Below are 27,381 nucleotides of genomic sequence, written 5' to 3' on the forward strand. Positions count from 1 at the left end.
GACATCATTTTATTTACTTTTTTTTTTTTGCCTAAATTCATCTAGGCAAATGCACCTTAGGATTTTTTCTACCCAATATTCAAATAGTTTTTTTCTATTTTTATTTCTAAAAAAACATAATTATATTAATTAAGGTCATTGTAATCAGTATCATTCTCATAATTTGAAAATTATATATGTTATGATCTTATTTCACTCAAGCTATCAATTTGAACATTCTTACCTTGTGTTGCACACTTTAATCAGTTTGTTAACTTTAGTAAAAAGTAAAAATTATAAATGTGGTGTTTTAGTTATCTCCAATTTTAATTTTAGTTTTTTTAAAATTTATTTATTTCCAATTATTTTAGTCTAATCCCGTAAATTTAGTCTGAGTCTAAATTTAAATATTGATGTTCGCATTTTTATTGGACATCATAACGAGAGAGAAAATAACTCACCGATCAGAGGGAGAACAAGAAGAAGAAGCCGGCGAGGAAGAGGTACAACTAATAGAACCGAACGCGATTGGGTCCAAGACGAAATCGTTGAAGAAGAAGAAGGTGAAGATGAAGGAGATGAATTCGAAGATGGATTGTGTCTTCGTCGATGAGGATTCATCTAATAATAATAATAATTACTATCTATTTAATAAATATGAATATAAATATATACTCGTACAAGCTTTCCTTTTGGGTTAGTGGAACGAAATCGGAGATAGAGGTTTTGGAAGCTCTAATGTGATTTTTGTTTTAAATACTTTTTGTTGGTTTTACCTACTGGCACCGTAGAAAATCACGGCGACGATGGCGACGCCGGCGAGGGCCGTGAAGAGCACCGCCGGAGTAGAGGGCGAGGCCGCGGCTGCCATTAGCCAGAACTTGCCACCGCCACCGACGGAGAGAAAGGTGGTTTCGCTATTGCTATAGCTGTTCAAGTGGGGATGATGTGAACATGGGGTGGGGTGGAACGTGGAAGAGAGAGGGGGCGTGGTGTGAAATTAAATTGAGAGACAATGGGATGAAAATGGAAGGATACGCCAAATCGGAAGAAGAAAAAGAAAAAATGGGATGAAATGATTTATGTTCCAAACATGACGATTAAATTCGTAAATAAGTTTAAGGAGAGAATAAAAATGAAATTAAAAATAACGAAAAAGATCAAATTTATAATTTTGTTAATATACATTCAAATTTTGTCTCCCTTTTGTCACATTTGGTTATTAACATTTTCTATGGAAGAACAAATTTATTCTAAAATAATTGTATTTTAATTTTTTAATGTAATATTAATTTTATTTTTTTATTCCTATTCTTTATAATATTAATGATATATATTAAAAAAATATGATTAGTTTTATAAAATTGTTATTTTCTTTTATTTATTTATTAATTTTTCTTCTTATGTATGTTTATAATTATGAGGGAGTATTTCTTATGAGTAACTTTTACAAATATGCATTGAATTTGGATCCGACAGTCATCTTTAATTAAAAGTAATATTCTTTGAATTTGAATAATGTAGAAATACACAATTGAGTGGAAAAAATTAACATTTAAAGTGAATCCAAATTAAATTCAAGTTAAGTTTTAACAATACTTTATTCATTCATTAACCATTAATATGTTGAATTCACATATTCCGAAAACATTATACAATTACTTCCACATCTATGAGGATATAAATGTAAAACTCATTTTATAGCCACATTCTATTTCATGGTACATTGAAATTTGAAGGTCATGGTGCTATTTAAATAATTTCCAAGACATTTGATTACTATGGAACTCAATAAACCGCAGGAACCCAACATATTGTAAGGTTTAGATTAATCTTATTAGGTAACATGTATGCGCGCATCTAGTATTTTTCATATCAACAACCACGTGAATTGATGGTTCACTAATCCTCATCAGGACAAGCTTCAAGAAACTCCTTTATTCTGAGTTGTTCATCTGTTGTGAGATCAGGATCATCAGCCGTCAATCTCTTCCGAAGAGAGGCACGAACACTGCTTGTATCATCAAGGACCTGTTCGGAGAGGATGAAATATGTCAAATCAATAACAGAATTCTCCACAAACTTATAATAATGGCTTAGAGGTGAACAATGGACACATAGAGTTAGATGGTCAAGTAATGCAATGGGCAGCAAAATCAAAATCCCTTCCCATGGAGAGGCTCTAGGGGATAAAAATTATCATGTTTGTGAGAAATATATGTTGTGGTACATTGTATAATTCTCAAGTACTGATTTCTAGCTTTAAGCTTCCAGCAAATTCCTAGGATTCAAAGGAGTGAGTTACCAATCACAAAATTTCTTTTGAGCTATTTAGTTGAAATTTCAGACTTACTTGAATAAAATTGTTGACATGGCCATCTTTGTTGGGAGAGGTTATAAGCTCATCGCTGTTGCATGTCCATTCCCCATCAACAATGTACTTGTACTCGTAGAGTCCTTCCTGGTAAATAGGACAAGAAAATTATTTCTCCTCAATCTATTGTTTTAATTAGAGCTGGTGATCAGATAAGTTATTTGATCATTCATCAATATAAGACCAAACTTTAAACTAATAAGTAATAGCAGCCCGGCCTTAACAGGTTCACTTACAGGCAATTCCCTCTTGAGAAACCACAAACCCTCTTTGTCATCAAAATTTAGGGGTATTCTCTGAAAAGAGATCAAGATAAAGTTAAGATTTAGCATGAACTCATATCAACAAGGCATGTATGTTCAAAAGATAAGAAGTCAAACTATGCAATTCAGATTATTTTAAAGATAAAAAGATTTTGAATACGAAAGGAGACTTCATATCATCCTTTGAGCAGATCAGTTTCGCAAGATGTCAGAAGTAGTTAGGTCAACTTTGAACAGCCAGGGACCAAACTGCCAATTTCTACAGATATATTAATTTTCTCCTATTTGGTCTGAATTTCTTATGGCAGCAGTGGTAAGAAAAAAATGGCAACATAAAAAAAAAGCAACTATAAGCTACTAATTTTAAGGGCCTTGGATAAAACGTGTCATCTACATAACAAACGTAGATACTTTACAGTGTTTTTTAAAATCTGAAATAGGAGTTAAACAAACTAGATGAAAACACACTTCCAGGGTATACAGATGAGATCACAAGTGACAATGAAGAAAAGGAAAAGAAACATGAGAAATGGGGATGGAAATTGGCCAAGCATATACTTGTAGTCTAGACATTCATCAACCAATAATTTCTTATCTAAATAGTCTGAATATATGCAATAGATGTAATGACAGCATATTTTTCCCTTCTCAAATATTTTGACACTGAAACATTAGCCACCTCTGATTCAAATTGTCAAAAGGACTCTTGCTTGAGTCACAGTCACAACAAAGATCCGCAAGCTATAGTTCACAGCATTTTAAGATATTCTTTAAGGTAGTGAATATACAACACAAATCCCAACAGGAAACCAAAGACCAAACATGCAAATATGTTTCAAAACAAAATGATAAATGGCTGTAACTGAAGCAGTTAATGATGATGGTGCTGTATGATAATATTTCCATGTGATGTATTGAACTTTACATGCTCTATAATAGAGGAACTGAGACATTTCTTAAACCTAAACAGGAAATCTCAATTATCACCTGCCCCCATCCAATATCAAGTCCTGAAATTTCCACGGTAGAGCAATTTTTGTCTTCCCATGACAAAGTGACAGACTTCTTACTGAGGCCTGTAAGCTGATTACCACAAATAAGTAATGGTTAATGATAAAAAGTCACTTAAAAGGTTAGTATTTTAAAAAAAAAAAGAAGAGGAGAAGTACTAAAAGCATACTGATCCAATAAAAGATAAAAAAACAAACTGAAGAACAGCATCAATTAAATCATCATCTTGAAATTTCACAATAAATTATGTCAGCTTTCAAGGCGAAAAAGACTTATCAGGAAGATCACACCTGTAATGGAATAACAAAAACAGCTACCACTCAAATTGTAAACCACAATAAATATATAAAAACAAATTGACTTACAATATCAGCTGTTGCACTTTTAATGGCATCCAGTTTTGGAAAGCACGACCTTTTGCTCTGCAAAAAAGGAAGGGGAAAAAAGGCTCAAGAAAACTTAACAATAACTCAATCTCATTTCTCTCTTTACATCAATTGCATTTAAAACTGGTTCAGAAGAATTATAACCCTCACAAATAAAACTGCTAGAATGAAAATTCTAAGACATGCAGAGAAAAAATAATGATATTAAATTAATTTCTTAAGGTATACACAATTAGAAAATATGCCACAAATTTTGAGTAAAAGAACCCAGGAAAATAAAATTTTAAATAAGAATGTTCGTAAACTAGATGTAAGTAAACTGCCCAGTTCCATGATTCACAAATACCTAAGTTTAGTGATTCAACTATAACTGTTGAAGAATCAATAATAGCTAGACAATCATTATGCATAGAAATCACAAATGCCGTGAACTCAATTTGAGTTACCTGTGAGTTAAAGAAATTAATGGAACAAATAGGTTAACCAAACCTAAAATAAACCTTTGTTGAAAACCATTGAGAAGAAAATCAAAATGGAAAGTAACTATTTTGTTTAATCCAATAAATAAGGAGTACAGAAAAACATGCATATTATCTACCAAGAACCCCCAATGCATTTAAAATGTGAGACAATAAAAAGGAAGTGTTGAGCATAGTCACCTGAAGTAGTGTATGAGCCTCGTTAAGTTTATAACCCAGAACCCAAAACATATAAGCCAACTGAGACAAAACAAATTGTTAGTAAATAACCTATAAACACAAACCCCAATGTGGCAGAATTACAAAACAGATCAATCATTACACATGAAATGCCAACATATTTGAGAAAAAAGAAAATTAGAACCACTGACATTTTCATCTCTATCTTCCTGATGATTTAAATGATTAGGTTGAAGTTGAATAATTTTTCCTCTCGTGCAATCTATTTTTTGTTTTTGTTTTAATTTCTATTGATCAATATAATTATGAAGTTATATAATAAAGTAATAATGAGTATACAGTCCACAAAACTCATATTTTATGTTTATACTTCTCCATTGAGAAAATAAGAAAATATTGATTTTAGGATTTCTTTTCTACCCTTTCTTTATAAAATCATGGCCAGATTCAATAAACATCTATAGATAAAATTAGGAGTGAATACAACCATATGGCATGGGTCCAATCCATATCAACTCAAATGATTCTAGTAGTCCAGAGCCAAAAAGATGGACATTGGAAAATAAAAGGGTGGCCCAGTGCATAAGGCTCCCACTATTGTGAGATCTGGGGAATGGGGAGGATCAGATGCACATAGCCTTAACTGTGAGGGAAGAGTTTGTTTCTATAACTGGAACCTTTGACTAAACGCATGGCAAGGCAACAACCTTACTATTGTGCTAAATCAAGTTTGATCTATACACCTGCTTGAAAATTCAATTGGGAGATGAAAATAAAAACTTACATCACTGAAAATGATTTATAGGTGTTTCTTTCATATCAACCTATTTAAGTGAAAACCTACTGAAACCATTCAACATATGAGACTGTGAGAGGTTATTGAATACATTCGACACCACTCCTTTCTGTATTTAACTTATTAAATGGGAAATTATTTCCTTTACCTTACCTAGATCTAACCCAAAACATTTCAGGTAAATATTCTGTGAGTAACTTGCATCACATAAAAGAAACCAAGAGACATACCGCAACAGCTGGAGCTCTTCCAAGTCCAGCAGTGCAATGTATATATGTTACACCTCCATTGGAATTTATTGCCTTGTATAATTTGCTAACTACAGCTGGAAGCCGCCTCCGTAGATCAAATGCATCAAAGTCCCTGCTACATCCATGTTAGATCATCCTATAATGTGAAGAAGAACATGACAAACAAAGCCAACATAATGTAAAAGGCAGAATATATGATCCCTGTTTAGTTACACGCCATGAGTAAATAGAAATGCTAGTAATTACACAAAATGTACAACATATACATAAAGCAGAAACAATTAAATTTTACATGTATGTACTAGGAAATTAGGAATTATAATATAAAGGTGACATTACCAACTAGTCTTATGCAAAAAAACACAAAGAATTACTTGAGTTTTTGGATGATTCACAACCTAATGCCTAAATCTTAAAAATATTCGCAACAATTTCACAAACATTCTCAGTTTTGATTTGGGGGGTGGCAGGGAGTTATGACTTATGAAAATATCAAGCTAGTATCTGTTTGAGCAGAGGAAAAAAGGAAATGTAGAATTTAGTTTACATGTGATAGGACATTCAAAGAAATGTATCATAAGAATTCATCACAATTTTGTAGGTTTATATTATCAATATCAACAACCAAACAAACTTTCATCACCTTCATATTTGATTGCATATTTACACATACAGAATTAGGATAAATATTACTAACAAACTAACTTAAAATGCAGACAGAAAACCAGGATTTTATTCCCAAAAAGCTCCCCAATGTGAGTAGGACTACACATTATTGCCTCACTCATAAAAAATAGCATTTATTGCCATAAAAATGAGTAAGTAGAATATGACTTGAACCATACCTGAAGACATATAACAGTACATAATTGTGAGGAAGTTACTATATGTGACACTATACGTGGATGATCAAGATTTAATGTTTAAGTCTCCGTGATAAGATCTAATGGTAATGGTGCCTAATATTCATTACTCTTATTCTAACAAAAAAAATGCTTTCTCATTTGATGTCTCCTATATATGTGGTAACTTTTAAATTGATTTTTTGATATATCCATGAGTTGTAAGAAGTAAATATATTTAGAAAATAAAACAAAGTTACATTTTCTTATGCAGGAATTATTCTACCTATAGTTTTAAAGAAGGATTTCATAGCATAAGAATTATCCATGAGGATATTATTAAAATATTTATATAATATACTATACCTCGCGAGGTTTTGTATCACATTATCAAACACACCATACCAATTTAATATCACAGTATTCAAAGCCTCCTTTAGTCCTTTCATTGTTTTTACTCCTGCTAAATTTAAACCCTATAATTTCTTTGACAGCTATGATATAAAAATGTCATTACATAACACAAACCTTATCTCAGCACGCAAGTGTTGAATGTCATTGCATGTCTTGGCATATTCTCGTATGGCATTAATATCAACTCCAAAATATCTAAGTAGTTGTAAAGAAACACAATGGTTCACTAGCTAGATTAAATATGAGGTATTTCATATTTGTCTCAAATACTGAAAGTGAATCTTATTAAAGAAACTGATTAGGATACTCAAGGTCTGAATCTTGTTGTAAGCAAAATATAGTTTTCACTCCAATTCTACGCAACTTGTCTACATCTTCAGGAGTCTGGTAATTTGAGGGAGAGAAAAAAATAGAAGTCAGGACCAAACTAGATTTGACAGAATTCGATCAGGTATCCATAATTGAATAAAAAATACCTGTAGGCATGATCCCACAATCAAGTCTGGACGGATGAAATTATAGTTCATTCCTAATTCATGCCTATAAGTCAAAACTGTGAAGCACTTCGTTAGAAAGGGTTAACAACATTAATTATTCAAAGAACAAAAAAATAGGATGAGCAATTGAGTGATCCTTTAGTTAATCCAAACTATTAGCTGAATATGAATAATTGAATATTACAAACCTAACAATGTTAGAATTGATTGTAGCAAACAAAATGAAGGTTTATTCCCATAATTTGAAATACTTCATCACAGTTTACCCCCAAAAAGAAATTACAATTCACCAGAGAGCTTCAAGCTAAAGATACTCTCAGTTTCCCCCAAATTGTATTCCAAGTTTTTTACTTATCAACAGTAGAACCACAAAGTAGGAAAAGACCAACAAAAGTAGATCAAATGGAAGATAGTCTAATTCAAAGAGGCAAACAAACACCGAAAAAAAACTTAGGAGAAAGACAAACAATTAAAAAGGCCTTGCTCTAACTGGACTTATATTGAAATTTTGGTTTCTGTTAGGGCTTAATGATGTTTGATCAATGTTGCAACTCCATCTAGCAGGATTAGGCAACATCATTGTTGAACAAGAAGCAGAAAAAGATTACCAGCACCCATGGCTTCTGTCATGTTATGACTATATGTCTCAGACTTTTCTTCCTCCTTATCGGCACTACTTGTGTCTGCACTTGGTATAGAACCTGAGGCAGCCTGCAAAAGAAAAATGTCAATCATATTCTCTAGGAAACACAAGAAACACAAACAGCAGAAACCGATATAATATGTCCGCTTGCATAGTCAAACCTAAGTAAGGATTGAAAATTTAACAAGCCAAGTGACAAATGATGCTCCTCTTTTTAGGTTTTAATAACCTGTACTGCAATATCTCCTTGTTTTATTTACATTTAATATCGTTCATGTGCCTGCACCAAAATGACAAATCGTACAACTTTCAAATGACTACACCCACATTGATTCTGGTAGGTTCCCAAATATGCCATGAAGATTCCATGATTTCCACACATATTCACAGGTTGTCTAATTATTCCAGAAGCTCATAGTGTATTCCTCAGTCCTCGCAAAAACTGATTCAGCTTTAAGACAATCCAAAAACCAATTCTATAATCGTATTTAAGGGTTACTGACATTATGTAAATTTTTTTATTTATCGACAAATGTTAGTATGTTAAAATGTTAGTTTTTGTTGGCAGACGGATCCAACCGGCGACTTTTCCTTCTTTCTTTCTCTCTTAAACATCCAACCCACCTTATATTTCTGACATCATGTAATACTCTAACAGCTTATAATAGATTGAAAGGACGACAAAAACAAGATTCTAGAAGCAACAATACCATCATTAAGATTGAAGATAAAAGAAAAAAGAGTATAGTTATAGATACCTTGAGGGCCATAGTTGGATATTGACGAGAATTGTTGACGAAACCCTGTATGGAGAATTGAAAAAAGAGGGTGTGAGAGAGAAATAAGGAAGAAAAAAAGAAGGAAAATGGAGTATAGCATACCAGGGAAAGGGGAAGGTTCTTGCGGTGGCGCGTAACAGGTGTTTCGAAGGGCAAAACAGAGAATCTGGAAAAAGAAGGAATCTGATTCTCATTCGATTCGATTTGGATTATAGAAATAAAGAGATGGAATGGAGAAAGGAAGAAGGATTAACAAACAAACCGAGAAAGATTCCGAAGACAGTTCATTTTTGAGTTCAGTGACAGTCCCTGCAGCACTGCACTGGGTTGGGCTTGATATTTATTTCTTCTTGATGGGATTTTATTATTTATTTGTATTTGTAAAGAGTCAAATCAAAAGCAGAAAAAAAGGCAAGACCCTTTTTCTCTCTCTATCGTGTTGGATCACGAGTGGAGTTCCAGAGCTCACACCCATGCCAAAACTTGCGTTTCTTTCTGAGCTGCTATTATCATATTCTATTTGTGGGTCCATTTCTATTCACCTCCGTTGGCTCAAAAGGGCATTCATTTCTTGCTGAATTAGAATTAATCATTTTGAACTTTTAGTTTGATGAATCTCGTGATTTTAAAATTTGATGATTTTAATTCATTCGTCATATTTTTTTTTGTTGATTATTACTTTATAAACGTTGATTAGTTAATCACTAATGTGATACACTTATATTTTGTTATTAATAATTAACTGTGATTAATAAAATTATTAAATTGGATAAAAATCAAACCTTCAACACTCCTCCAGTGTCATCAACAAACCTTGACGTTCTTGGATGTTTCACGTGGATTTGTGATGAGGTGTTGATCGGATTCTTCACTCTAGGACAAAAAAGAGTTCAAGCAAATCTGGGTTGGGAGACACGTAGATCTGGGACAAGAGGGTTCATGTGTTTACTGTAAGACATTTATTTAGTTTGAGCTATGCACATGTATGACGTTAATACATGAAATACTGCATTTTTTTTTCAAATTAAAATTCATAATAATGATGATTTTTTATTGGTTGAAAATATTTTTTTATATCAACAATACATAATCATTAAATTAAAAAAAAACTTGTCACATTTGCTTTTCAAATTAAAATTGTTTTTTTTTTGCACTATTCCAATTTTCATCCTTCATCATAAATAATTTAATTATATTTTTAGTTCTTATAATTGAATATTTTTTTTATTTTTATATCTTACATATTTATTTTATTTTTAATCTTTAAAGTACTTTAAATAATCAATAATGATTAACAAGTGACTCTTAATCAAGTAATTCAAAATTCAAAATCTTGACTAATCTTTAAATATAAAATAAATCATGTTAAAAAAAATATATTCATTTGTCTATAGATATAAATGTAATAACATCATAGAAATGAGAAGACACATTTTCTTAATCTTGTAACTTTTTTTTTATGAGTGGAAAAGTAGAGAAGAGAGACGGCAAAACCAATACTAGGACCTCACTTAAGAGTGTCTCGTAAAATCAGCAAAACAATCAGAGAAAAGAGAAGTTGGACATTGATGCAAGATAGTCAAATCTTGCTGGGAACTTGATTCAAAGGTTCCCCCCTTTTTTTTTTCTCTAACCAAAGGCATAAAACAAATATAAGAGGTTATTATCATTATCATTAAAACAAGAAACAAAATAAGAAAAAAAGGAAAGATATCCACAGGCGTGCCTCTTCAAGGGATCCCATCACATAGCTACAAAGCAGCCTTGCGTGTAACTTGTAAATTTAAGGAAGCTATTTGATTATTCCTAAAGTTTCTATTAAAATTACATATCAATAAGGCCTTTAGGTTCATAATTTTCACCCCACAAAAATAGAAGTAAATGCTTGTAATAGTGCCTAACTCTATAAGGGCTTAAATAAATGTTGATACCAGTAATAAAAAAAATAAAAATAAATGTTGATACCAGTTACAGCTTCCAAAACAGCACTGAAGACTAAAATCAAGAACGTCTGTGTGATCACATATCTACTGGCCCCCAAATATTTTGATCATCATAAGACTGGGGATCTTTTAACACAGGTTTAAACCTTGGTCTTGCTGGTTGGTCTTTGCCCATGGGAAAGTTCCAGAATGAATCAGAGTTCTCAAAGAATATGTAAAATGCAACAGCTGATGCTAAAAATAGTCCCAATAGCACCAAATAGATCTGCCATTCTGCAGGTTTGAAAGGATATTGAAAATGTCAAATTGAATAGACATTATTGCACGGTGTTAGGATGAATAAGGGATGCATGCATGCGTGTGAGAGAGAGAGAACCTTTCCAATCTTTAGGTACAGTCAGCTTAGTGACCAGTGCTCCCCATTCTACTGAGGTTGTAAGTACAACCCTGAACAAGAAAAGACCATATGAGTAGGCAAGACCAAAATAATAGATTTATTAACTGAATGTATTTATTTTTTTAAGTGTGAAATTACTGTCTATGATTAAGAATCAGAATCCAATACTAAAAGCCAATCTGCAGAGGCATGTTAGATATAATTTATTAAAAAAAAAAACAACTTAAATTCCTTTATAAACGGCTTAAGCTTTCATCAGGTCAGCTTGGTTCTCTAGCACCAAGGTTCAAATTCAAAAATCCATATTTACTCTGGCTAATGATCTGATGAGAAAAAATCCATTGCTAACTCCAAGGTTTGTACCCAATGCATGTTCCAATATTCAAATGAATAGCTTAATCCCAACTTTGTGCTCAATATTCAAAAAGGAGGTTTCAGCAGTTTACTAAAACTCTACATAAGTTTATATTTATCAGAGGTGCCAAATTAAACCAATAGAGCATAGAAATTACCTTTCCCCGGGACAGAACTCAAGCGATGCAATATTTGTACCCAGGTGCAGTCTCTTGCTATAATGGTATATCTGCATTTTCTTTACTTCAACTACACATATGTCTCCATCTTTACTGCCCCTGAAATTACAGAAGTATGATGAGCTGAAAAAATGCTGGAGACATATTATTATCATAGATTGCAATGTGATATACAAGTGAAGTGTAAATCACATCACAAACTTACAGGCCTTCAAATGTTTTAATCAAAATATTTTAGTAATTTTTTTGGTGAATATACTATAGTAATTTTATAGAGGATGTACCCCACAACAACATATTTAAACATTTTTTTATAGTTATAAAACAAGCAATCACTTACTCTTCTTTTAACAGCTAACCCCACCAGCCACATCCCAAAAAAAAAAAAAAAAGACTAAGGGTCTGTTTGATTTGTTAAAAATTATAGTATTGGCAGGACAAATATTTTTGTTTCATGTTTGATTTGAAAAAGGATTAAGGGCCAACACAAATCAAGCAGATGAGAACAGAACAACATCTCTAATTTTTGTTACTCAGAAAGCCATGGGAAACTTTTTGTCCCAGATACAAAATATTAAAAAGACACATATATCCTTATTTTTATCTCTTTAATAACTGAAAAGATAGTAACTAAACCAACATAAACATTGAAAAAAGGAAACACCATATTTTTTTTGTTCTAATCTCTCTCTTTCTTTATTTTGATAAACACATTAAATTTGATATAATTGTTTTAAGATAATTAATATTAGGTATTTTAGGAAACTTTATATTATTATATTTGTGTTGTCCATTATTCGTCAAATGAAGTACAAGATAAGAAATTGTCTATTAACTTATATCTTTGTCCTGTGTTGTTCTTTTTGTCCTGTTCAGTATCATATTTTTAACAAATCAAACAACCCTAAGGCATTGATCCTAGTGGCAAGCTACAATTGAAAAAAACATAATAAGATATGTCATTTTAGTTCATGCTGTTTCCAAGGAAATGAATTACAGTCGTCAGTTTTGAAAAGACTATTAGGATTCTAAAAGGAAATAGGATCAAGCTAATAGACAAAAATGAGTTTTATGTGCACTCTGCAGTCAACTTTTCAACAGCTTTTTATGCATTAAATTGGAGATACAGTAAACACACAAAATAAAGAACTCTGCAGTTATGCAGAAGAAAATGATTATTAGGTAGTCTATCACCCAGATGACTTGTGGGTGCAGAGGTCAAAAAATGATTCATAAGAAGACACTCAAAGAAGGAATTAGAGCTACATTAACATAAATGTAGTGCTGTAGATCAGAAAGAGACAAAGTAATAAGATGGAAAAACATGATCAATTCTAACAGTTTTCTTCATTCCTTCACAGTTTTAAGGAGATGGCCAAAATCACATTCCCACTTTGGTACCCAAATGATTTAAATACACTAATATAGACACGGTGTTCTATAACAATTAAGAAAGTGAATGGCTTTATTACATAAGGAGGACTCTACACGGAAATCTGAAATTCAAAGTAAGAGTAAAATTCAATTTTCAAAAAAACTTCATTAAACTTTTTTGTACTTAGGTATTCATTGAAGAATGCAATTTCAGCTCTTTTCAATCTCTTCCACTCTTCTATTGAAGTTTTAGTTTTGATTATGATTGAGAGGTTTGTTTACCCTGGTCAACATTTTTAGATTGGGATATTAAATTCCTACATTAGATAAATGCATGGGGCAGGGGGATACAAGCATTCCTTCTAGCATGCAGACTGCTGAGTATAACAGAGGGAATTGAATAGAAATTTTATTGGCCCAAACAAAAGAAATAAAAATTCTAAATCATTTACTTGCTAAAGATGTAAGATGTGAAATAGTCACAGAAAACTATCTAGATAAATTTTGGAAATCAAAACTGACAAAAAATAAAGGTAGAATGTTGACCAATGACCACACATAAGCCAAAAAGTCCAAAGATAACTGTAGGTTCTTACAGAGAAAGGTATTTCCCATCATTGCTAATTGACATTACTGAAGCAGACTTTCTAATCAGCCTCTTATGCCCAATTTTATTCCATGTGCTAATATCATAAACCGCAGTGACAGAAGTATCACCTGCTCAAAGATAGAAGTATCTATAATAAAGGCCATGCTTTGCTGGTCAAAGAGATTTGGAGAATATACAAATTAATACTATAAAATATACTAGAAACAAGATAATCATATACCTTTTTGAACAGAGCAAAATAAAAATGGTTTGGTTCCGTCCTTGGAAAATCGACATAATTCAATCTTTTCATCCTAAAGAGACAAAAGGAAATATTTGGATTAAGCGATACAAGTAACTGCATACAGATCTTGCCACAGGTTCTTAAATCAAATGCACCATACCGAGTTGCGAGACAAAGTATTCAAAGGAACACCATCTTCAGTCTTCCAAATTCTTGCTGAACCATCAGTAGAAGTTGAAGCTAGAAATTCTGAATCTAGACTGAAGTATGGAAAAAATATGAAGGACAATATAGTAAGTATCAATATCATCAAAGTTTCAGGATTAAGATATTTACAATGTGACATACTTTTATTTTCTAAGAGATCATATCCATACGGTCACGTTATTGCAGGCATGAACATGCGAAGCAAAATTATCTTATCTGGTGGTAAAAACTCCAAATAAGATTACAATAGTTACCGGCTTTATCAACTATTTATTACAATTTTACTAGCTGTATGGACTAATGCATCCTTTAGCAGGATTCAAATAGATTTGTTTACTATACCAACCTAAAATCCATATCCTGAACTGAATTGTGTGCTCTAGGTTCATCCAAAATCACACGCATACTAGGCCACTCCATGATTCTGAGATGTCCATCCTACACTTGTCAAAGACAGAAGTCAAACATACGAGATCAAACTTGAAAAGGAAAAACTCAAAGTGCTGAATAGAAAATAAAAGCGATTGGTTGGATTCTAAATTGATGCTTACCATTCCGCCAGCAGCAAATTTAGACCCATCAACACTAAAAGAAATACATTTCTGAGGACCAATACCCTGTAGAGGAGCCAGTTCCTTAGCCAACAACTTCATGTTTGTTTCACGACCATACAGCTCAAACAATCTACAAGCCATGGGGAAACACTTCAATCTATATATGTTCAGTTCAGTATAAATTAGAATTAAGAACCATGGGAGGATATCATGTCCAGGACTAGACATCCAGAGGCTAGAGCATGAAGTTTGTAGGCTGCACCAGACATGTGCAGGTGGTCAAACATCAGGACCGTATACGCTTTGATATCATATAGAATTGAGAATGAAATAAGTCTAACTCTACCTCAAAAGTTAATGCCAAGGTCATTATAAAAGTGTACTTCGGCCATAAACCTAACTGATGGAGGATCTTAACACAGTATCCAAGGATGGCACAAATCATACTATGAAAATAACTCAAGGAAAAATTCATCTATCTATACTTAAGAAACAACAATAACTATTGTGTCAAACACTCCCTAGTTCCTAGGGGAAAAAAAGGAACAAGAAACCGTCAGAAATAAATTTGGTAAAACCGAGCCTACAGTTTTATCTTGTACTTTGAATATTTAAAGGACGATAAAATGTTGGAGTCTGGTTCTTAGATTATTGAAAGTGGCAGTAACTGCTAATTTTATAAATGCAAGTTGAGACACGTCATAGAAGTATTCAAATGGATGAATACATATAGAAGAATGTTTCAATCCCGAAACCCTTACAAAAGAAACTTACTTGCAGCTACCATTGCTGAGAGCGCACACAAAATCATCCCCACTTGGGTGAACTGTAATGGCAACAGGATCACCTTCCTCTGCTTCCAACACATAAGTGGTCTGAAATATCAAAACAAAAACATCGTTAAAGCCGAAACTGAAGCCCATCCATACTTTGCTTCCATTCAGCAACCCAGAAACTCAACACTAAAAACACTTTTCAACAACAGAATTTGTTCATAATACCTACTTCCACCAACCATCTGCTTCAGAGAGGAAAAAGTAAACAGTTTCTCAGCCAAAAACCAAAAAGTATATGCACAAAAAGGCTCATGTTTTTTCAAATGACTCACTCCACAGAATCTACATGCTCAGACATATTCTATTTCAGCTTAAAACCAATTGAGACTAATTAAAGTAGTCCAATAGATATATAAGCCACACCCCAAGAAAGACATACACAAACATAACACATAAAGAACAAAAACAGTTTTTCAACTTACAATAAAAAGGGCCTGCATAAAACAAATTATGTTTCAAATGGGTCACTCTATACATAATATAGCATAAATTACACACGCACATGCAAACATAACACAAAACACACACAACACACATAATATGTGTATGGATATTCAGAGTTTTAGAGAAATACCAGAGGAGAGGTAGACAAAGAAGTGGTTTTGGGATCGAAGGAGAAAATCTCTAAGAGAGAAGGACAAGAACTGCCACGTCTGGACCTTCCCAACACCACCAAATTCAAATTCTCGGGCCTCCGAATCCACGACCCACACGTAACCGGACCCTGCGGTGACCCTGCATCATTCCCCATCGAAAGAGTTCGAAAATTGGATACCCAGATCGCAAGTTCACTTCTTTTTTCCAATTGGAGTGCAACAAATGGAGCTCTTCGGAGATCGCTGAATTGGATTCTTCGGCAAATTTTAAATAGAAATGTCAGAGACGAAAATGAGAGCATCTGAATAAAAATAAAAGTCAAAAGAAGATAGAAAGAGCTTTTGCCTTGTTTTATTTAATCGTTAATTGATTAATCAATGAAACAAGGCACAGCCTTATTAATTAATGTCACGCCTTCGAAAAAGACATGTCTCACCTTTTTTTACGTGATATTGTGTTTTAAAATTGCTGAGTATATGAATGCATGTATGTTCACAGGGTTTTATGAGGATGATGCAACTTTTGCTTAAACGCAATGTGAAAATATGTTTAGGGGAATTTATATATTAAAAAGATGAAAGTTGTTTAATTTTCAGGGTTGAAAAAATTGAAGCGATTAGTTTAATGAAGGGAGAGATGGGTCCGTTAATGCAACAATGATGGAAGAAACAAAACATATTGTCAACTATGGAGATATTCGCTTAAGATTCCGCGATGTGGTTGCTGTTTGCCGTATGCTGACAATAAAACAAGTTGGTGTTCCGAATCCCATAAACAATGTTGGATTAGATTTGGAAACCAAGTTGAGCCTGATTTTTTTTCTTTCTGATATATAATATAAAGTGGTTTACATTGTTTTGGGTATATGCAAAGGATTATTTTACAAGTAAATGTATCATGATAAAATTCTTTACCGATGTGGAAATATGAGTTTGTGATAATTATATTAACATTATAATTAGAATTAGAATTATTTAGAATACAATCACACAACACAAGTGTTCCTCTAAAACAGAGGAGTTGGTGCAGCAAAAACAAGTTTAGGGTATGAAATCAAAAGTCATGAATCTCACTTGCGAATGGTAGAGAGCAACAACCCTGAAGACGACAAAGGGACGCACCAGCACGACAATGGTAGTCAGAGAAAGTATAGAGAAGGTTTATAAGTGAAATTGGAAGATGGGGTTTTGTATTTCTAGTTTTCTGATCGAGTCACACGTTGTTGTGGATGTTAGATTAGATGGACGAGTTTATCTCTACTTAGTACTTAATCTGAATTTTGGTAAACAATAAATTCTCATCTTTTACAAAATGATCACATAGGATAAATTTATAAAATTTTATAAAATTTGGTTTTAAAATTATACTAAAAATGACTTCTAATTAATTAAGGGTGAATTATTTTGTTAGAAATTAGGCTTTTCACATTGAAAGGTTAAAAAATACATTAATAAAATACCTTTAAAGTACCTTTCTTTTAATTATTCATGATATTTATTATAATCTTAAGCATCAATTAACACATTAGACTTTCAGCTAAACCATCAAATTTAAGTCTGGAGTATTTAATAAGGATAAATACTCAAAAGTGAGGAGTAATTTATTGTGTCATAATAAATTTTACTAGTATTGTTTCTAATAAAAAATAAATGTGATTTGTATAAAAAAAATATTAATATTGATTTTATTTAGAGAAAAAGGTTATATATTGACATTATAAATAATTTTACACAATAATGTAATTAAAATTTATTATATATGATAAATTTATTAACTTTTATAATAATTTAAAAGATAATTTATAATTAAATATTTTATACCATATGGACATGGACATTAAACTTTTTAATTTATACTAATAATAAATAATATCAGCACAAGGTAAATTTACATGCACGAAGAGATGGACTGATTTATATTGGTACAAATCAAGTTCATTCTTATTTGAATTTAGTTAAATATATTAATGGTGTTACATTAATTTAATTGCATATTATCATATTTTGGTATTTTTTAAAAAACTTTTTATATAATGTAATGCATGAAAAATAAACTTTTCTTGTATATTATCAATAAATTTATAAAAATGTTTTTTTATTAATCTTATTGCGAAGTCATAATTATATATTATCTTATTTTTTGTCAAATAGTATAAAATTAAACAATAAGAAGAAGATTATTGAATCATTCTTATTTTCATATATTTAAAAACATACCTCACATTAAATTTAATATATATATTTCCCCAATATTATTATAATTGTTATACTAATTTTTTACAAAAACTTATAAATAAACAAAATAATAATAATTTTACAAAATTAATTTTATAATCATAATTTTTGTTATATGTATCGTTAATATTATAAGAGATATGAAAATTAATAATTAATATTACATTAAAGAGTTAAATAATTTGGGATAATTTTTTTTCTTTTTGCACAATGATTAATAATTATTATGAAACGGGGAGAATAAAATATAATTAATAAATTATGAAATAGATTTTTACTTGCCATATGTTCTGTGTTTGCAAATTAGACTTGAAGTATAGTTTTAACAAGGGATTAAATTAATCAATTAAGTGAAAACTATTACATAGATATATGAAATATTGAGGTAAGTCCCAAGTTATCATATTACGGACCAAAATGAGAAAAACCGGATAACTTAAAATGATTAAAATGACAGTGAAATGTAGAAACTAAAATGATTATTTACTTTTGATTAGTTTCAAATAATATGTACTTTTTTCACGACTTTAATCATTATTAATTAAGTAAAATTATATTTTTAGTTCCCTAATTTTCAATTTTGATTTTAGTTTTTTAAATTTATTCCTAAATTAAAGATTGGATGCGGCGTTTTTTTTTTGGTAATTAACGGTTCAAATCTAGGTTTCAGAATTACATTTATAAAAAATAAAGAGGAACTAAATTCATAAATAAATTAAAAAAAATAAATAAGAGGATAAAAAATATAATTTTACCTATTTATTATTAATATTAATTTTTCATTGTCAGCCATTAAAAATTACTATTAATATAATTTTTTAAATAATTATTTAAAATTTTAATAAATTTATCTCAGAAAATGATCTATCATTGGATTACAATTCGAGAATAAAACTAATTTTTGTTATTAGGATGACTTAATAAAATAATGATTAAAAAATAAAATATATTTTTCTTCCCATAAATATCACCAAACTAAACTTTATGACCCATACCAAAAGAGATTAGTCCAAAAAAATAATCCATGAAATTTTGGCATAAATAATTAATAGAAATTAGGTGGTAGTATACACATGCGAGCAGCGAGGTCAAAATCGTTTAAAACCCTTAAACCCTGCGACGCCGTTTCTCGTCATCTCTCTCTCCGGTGCTCCGTTGTCCGACGAGACCGAAGCCGTGTCTCGTGAGCAGATGGGTGAGATTAAAGAGAACGTTCCTCTTCCGAAGACCAAGCCTTCCACTGAACAGGTACTTCAGCAACGACTTTTATGGACCCTAACGTAACTCATGAATGCTTCATTCAACTTGTGTTTTTTGTTCCTATACTAAGCATTGATCAATTGGTAGTTCTGAGTATTTTTGCATTTCTTTTTTAAATAAACGAATACAGACGCAAAAGGTAGGCATGTTTTGGATCTGGTTGAATTTATTTATTACACTTTTGAACTCACAATTCATATTGAGGAATTGTCGTAATTGTGTCTTAATATTCTAGTATAATCTTATTACTCTGTTAAACATTGAGCATGCTGAATGTTTGGTATCTCTGCATTGATTCACTATATTGCTTTGCAGGACGTTACCGATGAGCTAGACCTGAGAATGAAGAAGTATCTTAGAGGAGAAGGTGCTAATTTGGAGGTATAAGACAATGAGGTTACTGGAATTGAGACATCAGTACTTGATAATGGAATCTCTTAATCTTAATTTGTAAATTATTATTTGCAGGGTTTGAAGGATAAAAAGCTGAAGGGTCAACTAGCTGCTAAGGAAGACTTATATGGAAAATCTGCAAAAGCTGCTGCTAAGGCTGAGAAGGTTAATTATTGAATTTATCTTTTATATTATTTGATTTTACGTATCATATATAAGTGGGTTATTCTGAAGGTTGTTCATGGGTTTGGATGAAATATAAGCCCTGTGCAAAATATTGATGTGGTATGTTTGATTGCATAATTCATTTAGAGCTATGGTTTGTAATTGGATTTTTCATTGACTGGCCCAATTTGATGCATAAACCCTGTTTGAGTGTTTTGCTTCATGGTGGGTCATTCTTGAGCCTAGCCAAGTCTAATATTTACTGGCATAGGTTTTACATGATTAATGAATTAGTTGAAGCTTAATCTCAAAATTCGGTGTGAAGAGAAGTTAATTAAACCTGATTTCTATGCAACATTTATGCAATTAGTTAATTAGGATGTTAGGTTGTTGTCAACATTGTAGCTCAAATGGCATTCCTACCCTTAATCAAGCCTTGTATGTTAAGAAAAGTTTAAATTCAATTATGCAGTGGCTTATGCCTAGTGAAGGAGGTTATCTGGAGGCTGAAGGCTTGGAGAAGACATGGAGGATCAAACAGGAGGCAATAGCTCACGAAGTAGATATCTCAAGCTCAAGGAAACAATATGATATTATTTTACCAGGTACTATTAATGGATTGTTTGTTATTAGTATCTTAGGTTAGGTCGGACTTGTATTTCTTTTGTAACTTGTAATGTTAGTAATTAATTTTTCATTTTGACCTTTTCAATATTTTGGTATTGTTGCTTCAATCAATTTTTTTCACTAGTACATCATGTAAATTGAAATTTCTTGACGTTCTTTTTTTAGAGAGGTTTTGTATTGTTGGAAAAAGCCACCTAAATTGTGGTCACCCCTAGATAGAGGGTGTGTGTTGAAGGTCCCACATGGCGAGTAGCTGTGAGTAAAAGGGGACATGTTGAAGTTTCACATCGACTAAAAATAGTGTCAAGATAAACTATATAAGTGAGGAGCAATTCTCGCTTTACAAGCCGGTTTTGTAGGATTGAATTAAGCACAAACCCACTTTTTGACATGGTATCAAAGCCTATCCTAGATGGATCCCTATGTTTGTCATGCTCTAGGCAGGTAACCTTGAGCGTGAGGGGAGATGTTGGAAAGAGTTGGAAAGAGTCACCTAAATTGTGGTCACACTTAGATAGAGAGAGTGTGTTGAAAGTCCCACATGGCAGGTAGCAGTGACCAAAATGAGGCATGTTGAAGTCCTACATCGAATACAGATAGTGTCGGGATAAATTATATAAGTGGGGAGCAATCCTCATCCTACAAGTCAGTTTTGTAGGGTTGAGTTAGGCCCAAATCCACTTTTTGACAAGTATTAAGGATAAGGGGAAATCGAATTAGAGTTTATTTCCTTAATTTTCATCATCGCTTGTTGATGGCATACAGCAATTGCATATATGGTCTTTTCTGGATCTGTGGTTGAGCTAGGATACTATCTATGCTGTTTGGTTGTCAAGAATGTGAGATCTTATGATATAATATCATAAAGTTTGTGTATTTGTATAGAAGTAGCCATGCATTGGGCTTGAATTTGCCTCTGGAGTGTTTACTGTTTGTGCATGTGAAGGGGTAGATTTCTGGACTCTGATTTATTTTAATGTTCTCTTGGAATTTTATCTATTGATGAGTCATAAAGCATTTATTTATGGGTGGCAAGAAGCATGTATTATACCACCCATAGTTAGTCTTGATCTAGTGAATATTGAACACTGATTATTGCCTGTAAGTTATTTTATGGGTATATTTTACATATAGTTCAATAACATTATGAATTGTTAGGGCATCATATGTGAAGCATGATGTATGTATGTAGTTTATTTCTTTTGTTCTTGCATTATGGAAAATCCAAGTTCTTTGGTTGTGAAGCCCAACCATTGTGCTAGGCCAGATAGAACTTTTACAGTCAATTCAAGTGCATATGAATTTTAAAGCAAACAAGTTCAGTAACTTAAATCCTGACTCCTATTACTGATAAGCCCTGATATAAGAGATTTCTACTCCCTAATTGTATTGCATTTTATATTAAATAGACAATGACTTTAGTTTCAGTACAAGTTATTGAAGCAGTATACTGTATAATTAATAGAGTTACAGAGAAGTTTATGCTTACTTGATAAGTTTTTGTTTTAATTCTATCACAATACAAATTATGTTTCTTTCTTTTGGCCTTGTCCATGTAACAGCTTTGCACAACTTTGATTTGTATCTCGTTTTATCTATTATACTTTATTCTGCAATATAATGATGCATAGTTAGTTGCACACTGGAAGCAATTTTATTGTTTTCTTTATCTGCCATTTATTGCATCTCTTTACAATCCATATCTGCAGAACTTGGTCCGTACACTCTGGATTTTACTTCAAGTGGCCGGTATATGGCTGTGAGTGGTCGTAAGGGCCATCTGGGAATTGTGGACATGATAAATCTGAGCATAATTAGAGAGTTTCAGGTATGCTCAGTCCTAGTTGAGCTCACTATGTGGGGTTTTACTTTTACTAACTAATAAATTGTTAATATTTTTTTTGTTTCAGTCTTTCAGAACATTGTTTGTTTTTTCTCTCTCTAGGGTGATGTTCATCATGGCATCATTTAGTGCTGATATTGACTACATATTTTGAAGCATTGTCTTTACTTGTCTGAATAAAACATTAAGGATGCATTTGTCTTAGCTTTGAAAAAGTGATTTTATGATAGTAATTTTTTAGAACCTATTGTTTTTATTTAGTTACTGAAAAAACACTAAAACAACATTTTTTATGACATTTTCCCTTTTTTTAATATCTAATTACTATAAAAATTTTAAACATGTTTTTAAATTGTTATTTTTCTTTTAAAAATGACCCTAAGTTCATGGTAGCAAGGAAATGGTTACAATTGACCATATATTTTATGAATTTATTGAGTTTTTCAGAAAACTGTTTTTGATTTTTTCAGGTAAGGGAAACAGTGCGTGATGTCGCATTTTTGCATAATGAGCTCTTTTTTGCTGCTGCCCAGAAAAAGTAATTTCTCTTCCAGTCTTTATTTGGTATTTAACTGTTTACTCTAAGTTTTTGTTCCTTTCATGTATACTGTTCCAATGAAAGCACCTCTAAAATTTGAATAGTTTTTTTTTTTCTGCGGGGGGTATGTTGGGAAGTTTTAAAAAAAAAGTGAAATGATAAACTTTAACAAACAAAAAAATGGGGCAGGGGACCTCAATTTGTATGATGCACCCTACCTGCACCTGGTATTCAAACTTGCTGACATTTACTAATTACATTTGACTTTGAAAAAATAGCATAGTTTACAACATCAATGCATCATTTTTATAGTTTTTCGTGTCTTATAGTTAATGTTGGCATGCTTTTAGGATTAATTTTTTTCCCCTTGAAGGTCAAATGAAGTTTAAACTCAACCTTAAAAAAAAGAAAGTTTAAACTCATAAGTTTCTTTTTGCAAATGCTTTTGTTTTTTTCTTATATAATTCCATGTTCTTCCTGGTTATTTCTTCGAAATGAAATATCAGACTTATGCGCTTTACATAAACCTTTTAAGATTTTTACTTTTCTCTATCTCATTTTTTGTGGTAGCATGATGAGCTTAAGACATACTGTGTGGTTCATGTATATGACTAGAATATTCAAATTTGACAGGTACCCATACATCTATAATCGAGAAGGCACAGAACTTCACTGCCTCAAGGTTGGTATATTGCCTTTGTTATTTTTATTTTTTTTTTGAGTTTGAGCTATGCATGTATTATCATCGTCTAGAATGTTTCTGCATATACTGATGCCTGATGAGCACATGTTTGTCTTTGGGACTTGTACCATTCATTTTGGTATGCTTAACTTTTAAATATCATATTTAGTTGATTTTTTTTTCCTATTGTCATTCATCTGAGTGTTCATTAAAATCTTTTAGTACCTAGAAATCTGATTATGACGTGTGGATCCAATACCTACTAGAGTACTAGTGCTGCTTCAGATTGCAATTAATCCTAATTTGAGCACTGTTAGGAGAAAGGGAAGGGGAAACTAGTTAGGATATTAATTAGTTGGTTAGTTAGAGGTTAGTGACATAAATAGGAGGATTCAAGGGAAAAGATTTGTTCTGTCCTGTATCATTTTGTAGATTGAGCACTTGCTCTTTGTGAAAGGAAAAATACTTTTTGAAGAGGAAACTTCTGGAGAGATCTCTCCTTTGTTTTGTTCTTTTGCAACCAATCAAGAAATACAATATCTCCTTTCTAATTCGAGTTCCTAAAAGGCGCCCCTTCATTTATTCAGTTAGGTTGGTTAATTCATGCTGAATATAGGCTTTGAGGCACCACTAGTGGAACTTAATGAGGGCATATATAGAGAGAGAATGTGCCAAGTGAGAACTCGTTTTTGTGATTTATGAGAAATGAGAACTATAATTTAGGCCATTAAATCGTATTTGAATGATCAAGATTAAAAGATAAATGCACAAACCTTTTAGGCAGTCATGTGATCACTAATTAACTTATGATCACCATCCATATATGGTTGTATGACCCATATTTATAGTCTTCAATCCTCACAATAATCAAGAGTTCTCACTTGATGCACCTCCTTATGAGTATGGATCAACTTATATGAGAGGGATAAACTTACACCGCATAAAGTCAGCAACCCTTACACCCCTTATATATATTTCTCACAGTAACCAAGAGTTCTCACTTGATACACATACACCTATATATATGGAATTTGATTTTTATTGATCTAACCATCCAGTTATAGCTATATATTTCCTTGATTGCTTGTGTTGAGTTTTGTCAAATAATTGAACAATTATAAGAATATAAAATAAGGGTTCTTATTACCATCTATTTTAAAACTAAAAAGTGTATATTAGGTCAATTTTGATGTATATTAATGGGATATGAAATAATTTTGGTTTAAAATAAGATTTTGGACATATGGGATGCATCCTTATCAGGATGATTTGTTTCCTTTTTCTCCAGGAACATGGTCCAGTGTTAAGGCTTCAGTTTCTGGAAAACCATTTTCTCTTGGCTTCAATCAACAAGTTTGGACAACTTCGTTATCAGGACGTTACAATGGGTTCCATGGTCGGTAATTTTCGAACTGGCTTAGGACGTACAAATGTAATGCAAGTGAACCCCTTCAATGGGGTTGTTTCCTTAGGTCACTCAGGTGGTACTGTTACCATGTGGAAGCCAACCAGTGCTTCTCCACTTGTCAAGATGCTATGTCATCATGGGCCTGTCTCAGCACTGGCATTTCATTCAAATGGCCTCTTGATGGCCACTGCCGGGAAAGATAAAAAAATTAAGCTTTGGGACTTGAGGAAATTTGAGGTTCTTCAAACCTTACCAGGTCATGCAAATACTCTGGATTTTAGTCAAAAAGGCTTGCTTGCTTGCGGTAATGGTTCATTGATACAGATTCTGCGTGATGTTTCTGGTACACAAAATTATTCCAAGTATATGACTCATTCCATGGTGAAAGGTTACCTGATAGGAAAATTGGTATTTCGGCCATATGAAGATGTTCTAGGCATAGGGCATTCCATGGGCTGGTCTAGTATTCTTACTCCAGGAGCAGGAGAACCCAACTTTGACTCATGGGTTGCAAACCCGTTTGAAACTTCTAAGCAGAGGAGAGAAAAGGAAATACGGTCTCTTCTTGATAAGCTTCCACCTGAGACTATCATGCTGGATCCCAGCAAGATTGGTACGGTGAAACCAAGAAGAGAGAGGCCAACAAAGCAAGAGAGGGAGGCTGAAATAGAAGCTGGCGTTGAAGCGGCTAAGGGCATGAAACTGAAAAAGAAGACAAAAGGAAGAAACAAGCCAGGTAAAAGGGTACAGAAAAAGCAAGAGGCAGTTTCTAGAGTGAAGAGGCCCTACTTGGAGCAGAAAATTCAAGAAGAGGAAAGCATATCAAGAAAGAAGCAGAAAACTAGTGAGGATGTTGAACTACCAAAATCACTACAGCGCTTTGCTCGTAAAAAAGCATCATCATGATTTAACTGTCCAATAGAGTCTCGTATTCGTCTTTACTTTCCATCCTGTTGATTTTAAGCTTCTTGTTTGTATTTTTTGTTGCATTTCATATTTGTAGCCTTTTTAGCCTTTGATGTGATGTTTTCGGCCTTTAAAGTAAAGGCATGTCCAAATTTTGCCTTACCGACCCTTGATTAGAGTCTTTTTTAATATTATAAGAATCTTTACCTTTACATAAAAAATTGACGGGACCGAATGTTTGGATTGATAAAAAGAGATGTAATAGAATGGAATGAAATAAAACAATAAAATAGAGTGAAACATAGTATGATAATTTTTTTAGGATAAAATGTTTTAGTTTCTATATTTTTAGCAAAATTTGGTTTTAGCCTCTGTAATTTGAAATAATTAGTCCATGTACACTGATGACCGAGAGATAAAATAGGAATTAAATTTACTTAAAATAGGTGCAGAATTTAATTGCCTTGTATATGTTTATATTTTGTTTTGACCTAACTGGTTGGATTCAAGTCAATATGGGCCAGGTCTTAGATTATCCAAAAAAAAAAATTGGAGGGAAAACATTATAAATTAAACCTAGTTAGAAATATCAAATTAAATATTAGATCAACCCAAACACAAATGTGAGTATATCTTAAGTTATTGATATAAGTTAGGAAATACAACAACTGAAAATAAGTCAAACACAACAACTATCAATCCAAAATCATTGATTTTGAATAGTAAGTGTGAATATATCTGAAGAAGAGAGGACGAATCATTGATTTTGAATAGTAAGTGTGAATATATCTGAAGAAGAGAGGACCAAGGATGATCGGAAGATGACCAAGAATGTTTTGTACTCTTTTTACATTTTTCCCATACCAGCATCAAAGTAGGTCCCGTGGAAAAAAAAATGCATAAGATTAGTCAGCGAAACATTTTTTGGTCTTTGTTTCCGGATTCGAACCCATGACCAACAAGTCACCAAGGCACAACTTTACCGCTGCACCAGGGCTCGCATATATGTTTTTTTTTATATAAAGAAAAAAATTGCTTTGGTTGAGAACATGCAGTGATTATGTAAAACATTCTCTAAAATAGGGATCTAAATTGCTTGCAGTTAAATTTCTAGCAATTGACCCTGCAGTCATGATCCAAAGACCAAAGGCTGAACT

General features: G+C 32.3%; 3 protein-coding genes across 5 annotated transcripts; 1 reads left to right on the top strand and 2 right to left on the bottom strand.

The window, feature by feature from the left end:
- Positions 1-1,650: 1,650 nt before the first annotated feature.
- On the bottom strand, positions 1,651-9,384 carry LOC114371247 (phosphoglucan phosphatase DSP4, amyloplastic-like). The gene is made up of 14 exons (XM_028328706.1): positions 9,157-9,384; positions 8,997-9,060; positions 8,874-8,918; positions 8,081-8,183; positions 7,452-7,528; positions 7,283-7,359; positions 7,090-7,170; positions 5,699-5,831; positions 4,673-4,732; positions 3,993-4,049; positions 3,604-3,699; positions 2,590-2,649; positions 2,333-2,440; positions 1,651-2,010 (listed from the first exon to the last, which is right to left on the bottom strand). Exons 1-14 carry the CDS (start codon positions 9,180-9,182, stop codon positions 1,882-1,884), a joined length of 1,116 nt encoding a protein of 371 aa, XP_028184507.1. The 5' UTR covers positions 9,183-9,384; the 3' UTR covers positions 1,651-1,881.
- Positions 9,385-9,679: 295 nt separating this feature from the next.
- LOC114371246 (SEC12-like protein 1) lies at positions 9,680-16,621 on the bottom strand. 3 transcript variants are annotated; one of them, XR_003658035.1, is made up of 11 exons: positions 16,146-16,493; positions 15,510-15,610; positions 14,733-14,865; positions 14,528-14,619; positions 14,135-14,234; positions 13,972-14,044; positions 13,738-13,858; positions 11,747-11,866; positions 11,214-11,284; positions 10,860-11,110; positions 9,680-9,816 (listed from the first exon to the last, which is right to left on the bottom strand). XR_003658035.1 is itself a non-coding variant. In XM_028328705.1 (11 exons), exons 2-11 carry the CDS (start codon positions 16,320-16,322, stop codon positions 10,914-10,916), a joined length of 1,185 nt encoding a protein of 394 aa, XP_028184506.1. In that variant the 5' UTR covers positions 16,323-16,422; positions 16,605-16,621; the 3' UTR covers positions 10,537-10,913. The 3 variants fall into 3 exon arrangements, 2 of the variants coding, with proteins under 2 accessions (XP_028184506.1, XP_028184505.1); XM_028328705.1 differs by lacking the exon at positions 9,680-9,816 and adding an exon at positions 16,605-16,621 and having other exon boundaries at positions 10,537-11,110; positions 16,146-16,422; XM_028328704.1 differs by lacking the exon at positions 9,680-9,816 and having other exon boundaries at positions 10,537-11,110.
- Positions 16,622-19,393: 2,772 nt separating this feature from the next.
- LOC114372403 (probable U3 small nucleolar RNA-associated protein 7) lies at positions 19,394-26,454 on the top strand. Its single transcript, XM_028329933.1, has 8 exons — positions 19,394-19,650; positions 19,978-20,043; positions 20,131-20,220; positions 20,693-20,825; positions 22,557-22,675; positions 23,161-23,228; positions 23,862-23,910; positions 25,199-26,454. The coding sequence occupies exons 1-8, from the start codon at positions 19,594-19,596 to the stop codon at positions 26,222-26,224; spliced, it is 1,608 nt and encodes a 535-aa protein (XP_028185734.1). The 5' UTR covers positions 19,394-19,593; the 3' UTR covers positions 26,225-26,454.
- The last annotated feature ends 927 nt before the right edge of the window (positions 26,455-27,381 follow it).

This window comes from Glycine soja, chromosome 10 (assembly GCF_004193775.1).
Source record: "Glycine soja cultivar W05 chromosome 10, ASM419377v2, whole genome shotgun sequence".
Lineage (NCBI taxonomy): Eukaryota > Viridiplantae > Streptophyta > Magnoliopsida > Fabales > Fabaceae > Glycine > Glycine soja.

Excerpts from the sequence above, each read along its gene's own strand:
- LOC114372403 (XM_028329933.1), top strand. The coding sequence starts at position 19,594 with ATGGGTGAGATTAAAGAGAACGTTCCTCTTCCGAAGACCAAGCCTTCC. Across the intron at positions 20,221-20,692 it reads CTGCTGCTAAGGCTGAGAAG|TGGCTTATGCCTAGTGAAGG; the intron begins GTTAATTATTGA and ends TCAATTATGCAG. Across the intron at positions 23,229-23,861 it reads TTTGCTGCTGCCCAGAAAAA|GTACCCATACATCTATAATC; the intron begins GTAATTTCTCTT and ends CAAATTTGACAG.
- LOC114371246 (XM_028328704.1), bottom strand. The coding sequence starts at position 16,469 with ATGCTCTCATTTTCGTCTCTGACATTTCTATTTAAAATTTGCCGAAGA. Across the intron at positions 15,611-16,145 it reads CTTTGTCTACCTCTCCTCTG|ACCACTTATGTGTTGGAAGC; the intron begins GTATTTCTCTAA and ends TTGATATTTCAG. Across the intron at positions 14,620-14,732 it reads AATTTGCTGCTGGCGGAATG|GATGGACATCTCAGAATCAT; the intron begins GTAAGCATCAAT and ends TGACAAGTGTAG.
- LOC114371247 (XM_028328706.1), bottom strand. The coding sequence starts at position 9,182 with ATGAACTGTCTTCGGAATCTTTCTCG. Across the intron at positions 2,650-3,603 it reads TTGATATTGGATGGGGGCAG|AGAATACCCCTAAATTTTGA; the intron begins GTGATAATTGAG and ends ATCTCTTTTCAG. Across the intron at positions 2,011-2,332 it reads ATGTCAACAATTTTATTCAA|GTCCTTGATGATACAAGCAG; the intron begins GTAAGTCTGAAA and ends CTCTCCGAACAG.